A 12,199-nucleotide genomic window follows, 5' to 3' on the forward strand; every position below is an offset into this window, starting at 1 on the left:
TCCGACCAGGACTTGGATGCTTCTGACGGTGCCCTTCCTCAGCCTGCCAAACCTAAGGCCCCTGGTGCCAAGGAGGGCATGTCAAAGTCCTTCTGCAGGTGGGTGTTGACTTACATGCACTTGAGTTAATTGTTGAGGCCTCTTGCTACTTTATTCTTGGTGAGGGTAGAAGAGACTTTTTATCTATGGTAAGCAGCTCATCTAAGAGAGGGACACTCCGAAATCAAACCATTGTTCTTTAGTCTTGGGTAGTGCCATAGCCTCTGTACCATGGTCTTCCACTGTCTTGGAGTACTGTAGAGTTCTTTTGCATTAGGGTACACTTGGGCACATTATTTTATCTCTCTTCCTCTTGTTTTTTTTTTTTTTTTTAAGTTTTTTTACTTTATATATGAAAGATAATTTTTAATGTTACTGTTTGTAAAATATTTTATCTTAGTTTTTCATTACTTCTCTTGAAGTTTATTTATTTCTTTATATCCTTTCCTCACTGGGCTATTTTGCCTGTTGGAGGCCTTGGACTTATAGCATCCTGCTTTTTCAACTAGGGTTGCAGCATAGCTAGTAGTGATAATGATAAGAATAATAATAAGGGAAGGAAAGTAGCCATTGAAAGGCTGTGCCGTACACTTAGGGCCACCATACCTCGTCTAGAACTTTAGTGGTCAATTCTGGCCTCAAAACCCCTAGATAAGGTTGCAACCCAGATCTCTTGTGAGGAAGGATTCTCTAAGGGAAAGGAGATCCTTGCAGATGATTCCTCCAGCTTTTTCTTGCTAGATGGGGTATTACCTTTCCCCTCACCATTACCTCTCAACTCGGCAGTTTCCTCTTTGATTCTAGGTGTCACTGCGGACTGTCTGGTAGTACAGCATTTCACTTTTATTGCGACAGAGGTTACGAAAATGGAGAGAACGGCAATGGCCACTCTTCAGGCCTCTTCATGGATCGACCACGGGTCCAGTACAGTGGACTTTTAGCTGACAAAGAAGACTTGATGGGTCCTGACAAGCGAAAGGCATTCAAGAATGTCGTCTTAACAGGAGCCAGAGTACAGTAGTCAAATATTTTACCAAACAGTTCGTCAAATTTTTTACCAATCAATTCGCCAACCAGTCGCTAAACTGGATTTTTGAGAGGCCTGGTGCTGTGGCCTCCAGGTTCTACAAACAGATCGGCTGGCGACAGATCTTAAATCTTCGCAATGCATTAGTGAAGAGTCCTTCTTTATTCCTGACAGAGGAGGTAGAGGCCACGGTTAAGAAATGGAGGAAGATGAGTCAGGACTCGCTTTTGCACCAAGTGGTGTCCCTTCGGCGACCACTGTCGGTTTCCACTTCCAGCCACTCGAGATCGTCGCTTCTTACTAGAAAATAGAAAGACTCGCAAACGTGCCCCTGGGAATAACCCTTATCCCACACCTTCCAGCTTCAGGCATGGAACTGACCTACAGCAGCCCTTTCAGAATAGACAAGCCAAGGGCACAACTAATGCGGGAGGAGAAAGCGAGGCCAACAGCCTCGCTAGTGGGGCAGTCTTTCCTATCCTTATGGGAGAATGCCTGCAACCACGATGGAGGAGGTGGCGATATCACTTGTGTGGAACAATTGACTGTTGGCATTCTTCAGTTTGGATACCTCTTCCATTCATCAACTCTCCCCTCCTCTGATCCAGCTACCAGTAAAGTCATTGCCCTACCGCCAGGGACGGCAAACAACTTAGTCCTTCAGGCAGAAGTTCAGGTCATGCTGGAGAAGGGCACTCTTAGATCTAAGAGGTCGACAACAGTTTTCCAAGCTTCTTCAGTTGACACTTTCTTGTAGAGAAGGCATCTAGGGCCTGGAGACCAGTCATTGACCTTTCAACCTTGAACAAGTTTGTTCAGCAAATCCTGTTCAAGATGGACACTTCAGCCACAGTAAGGCAGGCACTCAGGCCATTAGACTTCATTATGACGATTGATTTAAAAGATGAGTACTTCCCAATCCACCCTATCTCCATGAAGTACTGTACCCCCAATTTGTCATGGCGAGCAGAGTGTAGGTGTTAAAATCCCAACAAATTATCTCCATAATTAATATCTCGATAGATAGATAGCCTTAACTTACTATCATTTAGAGATACAAACACAAATCCAACTAAAGTCATAAATTTCAGATATTGTATTAAAAGTTCATAATGAAATACTGTAATAAAACAATATTAAAGAATTTGATGCAGTAAGCAAGACAACATTTGCAATATGAAACGGGACTATTTGTTGACTTTTGCATCAATTTGTTTGCTGTCCATCATAGTACAGTACCTGCTTTTACATGTACTTTCACTTTCCTTCCTTTTGATGCAGGTCCATAATATTTGTAACATTATGCTTAACCTCTTCACTACAATGACATACACTTGACATCTAAACATGCCCAGTACTACACAAGTTTGTTGTACAGAATATGTCATTTACAAATATAAACCTTATGAAAGTTCAAATCACTCGTATATCCTACAAAAGAGTACAGCAAATGGTTGTATATCACATATAGGATATTTCACTAAAAACAGATTTTCTCCTCCCTGATATTAGCCCCTCTTCCTTCTTCCTTCAGCCAACCAATGAAGAATTTGGGATTCTAGCCATATTCCTGATTGTGTAAGAGCTATTTTAGTCTGTCTTTATGTTGCCATGTAGAATCACATCATTCTCTCAGGCCAATGGCAACATTCCTTACCTGAGGCATTAATCTAACCCCCATGACATCCCCAGCTTAGACACAGAGAAATCTTTATGTCTCATCACACTACTGACGGAAACACTTGTGATTCTAGTCTTTATTCATCATTATGTAAGAGCTATTTTAGTGTAATTCTATGTTGGCATATATGTTCATATCACACAGAACACATTATCTAAAGTGAGATGTATCTGTCCCCCCCCCCTCCACATGGTTCTCCCCCTCTGAATCCCAGCCACAACACTACCCAAAACCCCAGTCATGCAAGTTCAAGCTGTTTTGTTGAATTCTATTACAATCTATATCTACAATCACACTAAATTATCTCCATACTGTGAATAATTACTGTACCTAAAAATGTCTCAATCCATGTGGCGAAATTTCACCGGTTTACTAAGTTGCCCGATGTGCTGGGTGTGTCACAAGGCCCTAAGGGCTAGCCTCTCAAAACCATTCGGGAAATAAGTAGAATACGGCTATATTTTAACAAAATTTATTATAAAAATAATAATCTAATACGAGAAATATAGAAAATAAACCTTTACTTGACTTAAAGAACATGTGCGTTACTGAAAAAAACTATGTCCGCATCGGACTCAAGATTTTAGCAAAATTAATTAAACATTTAGAGAGTTATCACGATAAACTCCTTACCGAGACCTTTTTACGTATTTTACACAATAACTCTGATCCCCTGGCACAAGGATCGATGAAATATTTACAGATACAAATTTTACACAACTCTAGCAAGACCTACATGGAAACCGACCTGGGTACACTAGGGTGGGGAGAGAGAACAATTAGAACTTACTGTGGTTGGGGACGTCGGATCAAAGAGGCAGAGCGGGCCTCTGCAACCTCCGACGTCACCTTTTTCCCGCAATTTTTTCTGAACCTAAATTTCTAGATTGGATTTTTTTATCATGTTACAATAGAATGACGTTATATTTCTTAATCTTAAATTACAAGTGGACGATTTCTTTAGTCTCAACGCCTCCCCTACCAGGCGGTTTCTCTTTTTGGTTCTAAACATTCTCGTCTTGAACGACATTCATTCGCCCGCGAGTTCTCTCCTCTCCCTCCAATTTGACGCAATCGTAGGCGGAGTCAAATGGCGGGAATTTTGATTGATCAGGTCGAAATTCCCGACAATCCATATGAATCTTACCCATATTTTTTTAGAAATTTCTGAATTCCTATAACATTTACTTGCATTTCACAGATATCTTAGTATATTTCCTGAATATCATATCACTTGATCACATTTGTAACCCTGAAAGCTATAAACACAATAACAGTTATTTTCTTTTAATTTATTCATTATTTTCTCAACTATCATTTCCACAAAATAATATAATTTTCATGTCTTAGATACATAATACATTTCATATGTACATCGTTTTCACGAATATAAATTAGCCCACTGGCATATTTTCATTGATTGACACTAAGCATGTAAATATGAACTGCACATTTTGTACCAAAAACTGGGATTACCAAAATTTATTTGTATAATGAATCTCTCTCTCTCTCTCTCTCTCTCTCTCTCTCATGTTTATTTTGTCTTCGGAAGAAAAGTTTATGGTTCATCCTGTGTGTGCCTTATAATTATTCATTATAACAGACTTCCTGTGTTAAAATAAACCCATATTTTCTTTACATTTCTGTATAACATAAGGTCCGTTAATGACGAGTACAGTGATGCCTCAGGATACAAAATTAATCCGTTCAGGATGCGGTTTCGTATCCTGATATTTTCGTATCCTGAGTCACGTTTTACATGTAAATAGCCTAATCCGTTCCAAGCCTTATAAAAAGTCACCTTTTCTTTCATAAACACGCTAAATTGTAGTAATAAACATGCAATGCAGCCATTTCTATCATTCAATAATTAACACAACCGTTAAAAACAGCCTAATCCATTCCAGAAACCACTATGAGATTATTCAATAATGTAGTTATAGCCTAGTTATCCCCCCCAAGCCCTAAGAAACGGTCCGTTTTCTTTACTACTGTATAAAAGTTACGGTACTGTATGTAAAGCATTTGGATCAGTGAAGGTGTATTGTTACCTGTACGTACACCTAAATTAAGGATTGATACCTGTACACTCTGAAAAAAAGGTTACAGTTAATTAGTGTAACAAAAAAGTTGAAACTTACCTTTTGATTGAGACGATGTCCGATAGCGAAGTCGCGGCAGAGGAGGATGGCATAAGGCAGAAAACGTAACAAGTGACAGACTACGTACAGTAATTTACACACTTAACACATTAACACTTAAACTTTACGAAATAAAAAAAATGGCAGAAATAATTAACACTTAACATTACGTATGGAAAACTATAAAATGAAAGAAAAAATTACTTTAACACTTAATGGTAACATAAAACTTAAAATTGAATTTTTTTTTTTTTTGCTTTTTTATAACTTTACGTTTTTCTTATTTTCTAAATCTCTTCTACTTCTTCATCACTTTCTTTTTTCTGTTTCTTTTCTTTACTTTCACCTTCTACTTCTTCATCACTTTCTTTTTTCTGTTTCTTTTCTTTACTTTCACCTTCTAATTCTTCATCCCTTCCTCTTTTCTGTTTCTTTTCTTCACTTTCACCTTCGTCTTGGCCTACTAATACCGCTGGCCTCTTTAATAAGAAACTATCCATTGAAGCTTGTTTCTGCCTACTTTTCAACACATTTCTAAAATGCGTTAGGCAAACGTCATTGCAGTGTTGAAGCGCACGGTTGGTATAAACTTTTTCTGGATGTTCCTTTTCGACGTAGTCTGCCATTTTATGGAAACATGCAAGAATTTCCTTGATGTCTGCCGTTTTCAAAGGTGCAACATCCTCCTCATCACCGCTAGAGAACTGCTCTTGAACATCAGTCACTTGCATCGTCTCCAACTCCTTCAAGTCGTCCGTCGTCAACTCCTCGTGGTGCTCCTCGATAAGTTCATCTATATCTTCCGCGCTAACTTCCAGCCCCATGGACGTACCAAGATGTACGATGTCAGCCACCTCAGACTGCTGAATTGGTTCAGGATCGTCAACGATCTCGGCTTTGCCTCCAGGCTTCCCGAACCCCTCGAAGTCTCGTGCAGAGACAGCATCAGGCCACAGCTTCCTCCAAGATGAGTTTAGGGTACGCCTTGAAACTTCCTGCCAAGCGAGATCGATGAGTTTGAGGCATAACACGATGTTGAAGTGATCTTTCCAAAATTCACGCAGAGTGAGGTTTGTACTCTCTGTGACTTGGAAACATCTCTTGAAGAGATGCTTCGTGTACAATTTTTTAAAATTAGAAATAACTTGCTGGTCCATGGGCTGGAGGAGAGGGGTGGTGTTAGGCGGTAGATACAAGACCTTTATGAAGGAATACTCGGCCAGAAGATATTCCTCGAGGCCAGGAGGGTAAGCTGGAGCATTGTCCAACACCAGCAGACATTTCATAGGGAGGCGCTTTTCTTCCAAATATTTTCGGACAGTCGGACCGAAGCAGACATTCACCCAATCAATGAACAGTTGCCTCGTTACCCAGGCTTTTGCATTCGCCTTCCACATCACGGGAAGGTTCTCCTTAATGACTTTGTGGGCTTTGAAGGCTCGGGGATTTTCTGAATGGTACACCAGCAGGGGCTTTATCTTGCAGGCCCCACTGGCGTTTGCACAAAAAGCAAGGGTAAGCCTGTCCTTCATAGGCTTATGTCTGGGTAGCCTCTTCTCCTCCGCCGTGATGAACGTCCGACGAGGCATTTTCTTCCAGAAAAGCCCAGTTTCGTCGCAATTGAAAACTTGCTGCGAACTGTAGCCTTCCTGCAGAGTCAACTCGTCGAACGTTTTAACAAAGGCTTCGGCGGCCTTCGTGTCCGAGCTGGCTGCCTCCCCATGCCGTACCACTGAATGGATGCCAGTCCTTTTCTTGAACTTCTCGAACCACCCACGAGAAGCCTTGAACTCTGGGGGTTCCTGCTGGGATGTTCCTTCTCCTGCTCCTTCTTCGGCCTGAGCACGCACGAGATCACCGAAAATGGCGGAGGCCTTCTGGTAAATTGTAGTCTCAGTGATGGTGTCTCCTGAGATCTCTTTGTCCTTGATCCACACAAGAAGCAGCCTCTCCATCTCGTCATGCACGTGCGTTCTCTTGTTGGAGAAAATAGTGACACCCTTAGAAGGTGTTGCTGCTTTGATGGCCGCCTTCTGCTTCAGGATGGTGCCTATCGTAGACGGATTCCGGCCATACTCCTTGGCGATCGCACTTAAACGCATACCAGACTCGTACTTTTTAACGATTTCAAGTTTCGTCTCCATCGAGAGCATCGTCTTCTTCTTCTTTCCTTCGGCAACATTCTTGGGACCCATGGCTACAGTAATACGTAATATAATACACTACGTAACGTTATATACAGTCTATGTATAGTAAACACTAATACAGTACAGTGCACAGTAACGAATGTTTATTACGATAACACGTGGCGTACGAATGTACTGTATATTAACACTAAGTCAAACAAGCGAAAGCACACAATGTCTGTTAACGATACCGCGGTCGGAACGAAAAGAGAGAGAGAGAGAGAGATGAACGCCCGTGCGTAGGCAAGCTGGGATAGTTGCCGACCAATAGGAAAGCAGGATCTTATGGCGTCCGCTAGCGTATGAGTAGGGAGAGAACCAATGGGTGAGCGGGAGGCTGTAAGTGAGTCTACCAAAGTTCAAAGTCTGGCGGCGTGCGCTTTTTAAAATTACTCTCGGCGAAGAGTTGGGATCTCGTAAGGTTTTCGTATCCTGAAATTCTATCCGTATCCTAGGGCATAAAAATCTTCGAATCACTTTTCGCATCCTGAATTTTTCGTAAGCAGAAACTTTCGTATCCAGAGGTATCACGGTAGTTTTATATCTTTCGGTAGCTATCTCTCGTGGAATTATTATGCAATCACAATCACTTCACAATGAGTGCAAAAGTTTTTTATGGATAAAATCACAGTACTGTACTTTACTATTTAGAGTAAAATAATTTAACAAAAATAATTCTTTAATCATTTCATAATAAATAGAAAGAACTTTTTAGATGTTTAAGAGTGAAATACACTAGAAATTCAAGAAAACTTATGAAAAATTTATTCCGTAATCCACAGCAAAACAAATAAAAATGGAAATGTAGATTATTATAAAGCAAGTGTGAATGTATATCTGATGGTGACAAATCTTGTATACAGCTACTGAGGGTTGATCCTTTGCCTCGTAGTGAATGGGTTAAGGGTCGGTGTACAACAGCATATTAGAAAGGCTTTTAAGAATATTCTCTTGTACCACTACATTTGGATGCAGGTGGGATATCATCCTAGTGAATAAAATAGACACCCAATTCAAGGGAGCAATCCACTGGGTGCTCTTATTACCCACCCCTTGATGTATAAACACTAGGAGCTCTTCTCTTCGGGAAAGATAGTCAGTACTTACAGAATTCCTTGGTAAACTTCCATTCACCACAAGTTAAAAACCAGCTGATCGTCTTATTATAAAACGTGAGAAATTTTCTTATTACCTCATCATGTTGGTAAAATATGCAAAACACAAGGGTTGCGGTGGCTTAGTGGAATGGTTGGCCATGCGTAATCTATAAACCCCGGACTAAGCTCCCACCCACACTTATAAATTTCATGAGTAAAATCACATTCTGACTAGTCCTGAGAGCTAGGAATGGTACATAGAAAAAGAGTGGCACATAGGGCTACCTGCCATTGCCTAGTTTCTGTGGTTCGACTTGGAGGGAGCGGTGATTTGGCATTGATCATGGTAGAGGAAGAGTGGCACGTAGAGATAACTGCTGAGTCATCAGCAGCCATTGCCTAGTTTCTGTGGTTCGACTTGGAGGGAGCGGTGATTTGGCATTGATCATGGTAGAGGAAGAGTGGCACATAGAGATAACTGCTGAGTCATCAGCAGCCATTGCCTAGTTTCTGTGGTTCGACTAGGAGGGAGCGGTGATTTGGCATTGATCATGGTAGAGGAAGAGTGGCACATAGAGATAACTGCTGAGTCATCAGCAGCCATTGCCTAGTTTCTGTGGTTCGACTTGGAGGGAGCGGTGATTTGGCATTGATCATGGTAGAGGAAGAGTGGCACATAGAGATAACTGCTGAGTCATCAGCAGCCATTGCCTAGTTTCTGTGGTTCGACTTGGAGGGAGCGGTGATTTGGCATTGATCATGGTAGAGGAAGAGTGGCACATAGAGATAACTGCTGAGTCATCAGCAGCCATTGCCTAGTTTCTGTGGTTCGACTTGGAGGGAGCGGTGATTTGGCATTGATCATGGTAGAGGAAGAGTGGCACATAGAGATAACTGCTGAGTCATCAGCAGCCATTGCCTAGTTTCTGTGGTTCGACTTGGAGGGAGCGGTGATTTGGCATTGATCATGGTAGAGGAAGAGTGGCACATAGAGATAACTGCTGAGTCATCAGCAGCCATTGCCTAGTTTCTGTGGTTCGACTTGGAGGGAGCGGTGATTTGGCATTGATCATGGTAGAGGAAGAGTGGCACATAGAGATAACTGATGAGTCATCAGCAGCCATTGCCTAGTTTCTGTGGTTCGACTTGGAGGGAGCGGTGATTTGGCATTGATCATGGTAGAGGAAGAGTGGCACATAGAGATAACTGCTGAGTCATCAGCAGCCATTGCCTAGTTTCTGTGGTTCGACTTGGAGGGAGCGGTGATTTGGCATTGATCATGGTAGAGGAAGAGTGGCACATAGAGATAACTGCTGAGTCATCAGCAGCCATTGCCTAGTTTCTGTGGTTCGACTTGGAGGGAGCAGGATTTGGCATTGATCATGTTACGTTTAGTCTTTGGGACATTGAATGTTGAGCAGTTACTCAAGAGCAATCTTTAGACTTATCCTTTTGTAAGGACAAATTGACTACTGCTACTATAGCATTCTGCCCTAAGGCATGTCCTTTCATGGATTAGTTGCCCTCCACAATTCTCTATTCATGGCCACCTCTTGTAGCTCTTGGTACCTTCTCCCTCCCTTCATTGACTTCCTTTTCCTTCCTCTGAGTCTTTGTCCTTCAGTAAAACATCTCTTAAAATGTGCCGTATCCAGTTTTTCTGGCTTCCCTTTATTGTTGTAATTAAGGTTCTCTCCAATTATTCTTAATGCAGTACTTTTTTTATTTGTCTTATGGTCTCTTAACTTATTTACAGCATACTCCTACATATCTACATTTCAAATGCTTCCAGATGTTTCTTGTATGTTGCTTTTATAGTCCATGTTTCAGGTAATGAATAAAGATAATTCTAAAAAAAGAGCATTTTAATTATCAAGATTACAGTTGCAATAACAGTTAGGGTGCATGAGATTCTGCAATTTGCCCACATATGCTGTGCTACCAGCTGACATTAATTATTTTTTATGAGGGGTTTAATGTGTCTTGAAAGACTTTGTGACACAGAAGGGCTAATTATAGGTAATATGGCATTTTAAAAATAATTGTATTTTTCTTTGCTACACAAACCTGAGTTCTTTAAAGTAGGGAGAATGCAGCCCACTTCAGAGATCATTCCCACCTCTGCAGTGGGTTATAGTCTCCCTATTTTAAAGGTCATAAGGTTTGTATTTGTGTATGAATAAATACATATTCATATTTCTTGTATTTTATACAATATTTGATTTATTCGTGAAATCAGCTTTTTGTATTTGAAAAAGGGTAATTATTTTTCAGGATAGCGGAAGTCTACGCTGCCCAGATGTACCCTTAGAACGAACGCTACAGCTACTTACCCGTGCCCTGAATTTGCTACCAGATTCCAGTCAAGAATATAAAATGGCAACAGCATTGTATGACACAATGTCTGCTTTTCTGAAAGATAAAAGTAATTCTTAAGTATAACTTCACAGACGGTTAGTTTGTTACCAGATACTGTTGGGATTTTAACATTATGCTGTACCATAATGCAATGTCTTTCATATTTATTTGTTGGCTGTCATTCCTATATTTTTTTTGTTACCATACAGAAGATATTGATTTCATTTGGTGGTGTTTTATATAGCGTTTTAAAGTTAACTAACTTGTATGGTTAGAGTGAATGGAGTCTTGTATGGAGATTTTTTATACGTGCAGATTGATCTTATAGGTCCTCTTTAACTTGCTTTTTAAGTTTCCATTTCAATCAAATTAATAATATTTAGGGAGACTATGAGATATAAGCATTTGTGCTACCAAAGTCAGAGTAGAACATGTGAGGATGTCGCAAAGCATTTTATAGATAGAAAAAATATAAATCTATGCCGTTTTATAGAAAGACTTATGACATTTTTTCATGTATGATACTAGCAGGCAAACATGAAATTTGAAAAGTACTCTGATTTTAATATATTTTTTTCAAAGATTAAAAATTTCAGGAATGCCAAAGGAAATTTATTTTCAAAGCATTCTGTAGTCAAAAGTAGCCTCTAAAGTTTGTAGTGTGCAATGGGAAGACTCTTTTAAAGGTTTTTCGTAAATTGAAAAATCTTGGAAAGTCATGGCTCTTATGAAGATCTTCAGACCCTTCCAGTCATTTCAATGTTTAAAGAGAACCTTACAAAACAATTTTATATGAAAGAGAAGTAAACTTTTACCTCCTTTATCACTTAAAAAGAGTCCATGGTTTGATCCTTATGAGAGGAAGAAATTTATACTAATTTTTCTTTTCATTAAATCCTATGATATCTCATGGAAAAATTATAAAATTATACTTTTCTAATTTTTATGTAACAGATTTCATGTGAGTTTTATAAATAAATATCCATAGAATCATGTTGCATCATCATGAAGATTCTGTCCACTTGCTTTTTTGGTTCCTTTGTTTAATACTAATCATCATTATCTACATTATTAACATCATCATCATTGTCATCTTGACAAGGAATATTTATCTACCCTCATTTCATGCCTGTATGTATATAAAGTTAGAAATTTATTTTTTACTTTTTACTTTTTTTGTTTGTAGATAGCGTATGTTATATTTTTTGTGACACTTTAGTACAGGTAGGATTTTATGTACTGCACTATACAAGATGCTGTAAAATATCAAGCTCACCCTCTTTTGATAAGTGATTAAATTCATGCTAGACATAAAATTTTCAAGGACTACTATTTTGTCTCGGGTATTATTGAAATTGTAATATTTGTTTAAACATATCTGGCTATATTGGTTCATAATATTTTTGGCATTGGTTCTTCACTCACTTTGTGAGAAGGCCTTTTATGCATGTTCAAGCAAAAGTAATTTTATTCATAAGATATATGATTATGATAATGAAATAAGTAGTGTAACTGATAGGATCTATTCACTGCCAAAAGATGAAAACTTTTCTTTCACAGGTAGTTAAGAAACTAGACTAAATCAGATTGCTTCACTGTACTAATAGTGCTGTTAGTGGTAGATTTTGATTACTGTGAGACATGGGAAATACCATATTAATTTACCTCAA

At 39.4% G+C, this 12,199-nt stretch overlaps 1 protein-coding gene across 1 annotated transcript in view; it reads left to right on the forward strand.

Annotated features, from left to right (window-relative positions):
* Positions 1 to 11,554, forward strand: part of LOC137638785 (rab3 GTPase-activating protein non-catalytic subunit-like) — a 111,677-nt gene extending 100,123 nt beyond the window's left edge. The window contains exon 24 of the mRNA XM_068371153.1: positions 10,446 to 11,554. Coding sequence (XP_068227254.1) covers positions 10,446 to 10,607 — 162 coding nt within the window. The 3' untranslated portion in view covers positions 10,608 to 11,554. The remainder of the gene's footprint in view (positions 1 to 10,445) is intronic.
* The last annotated feature ends 645 nt before the right edge of the window (positions 11,555 to 12,199 follow it).

This window comes from Palaemon carinicauda, chromosome 3 (genome assembly GCF_036898095.1).
Source record: "Palaemon carinicauda isolate YSFRI2023 chromosome 3, ASM3689809v2, whole genome shotgun sequence".
Classification (NCBI taxonomy): domain Eukaryota; kingdom Metazoa; phylum Arthropoda; class Malacostraca; order Decapoda; family Palaemonidae; genus Palaemon; species Palaemon carinicauda.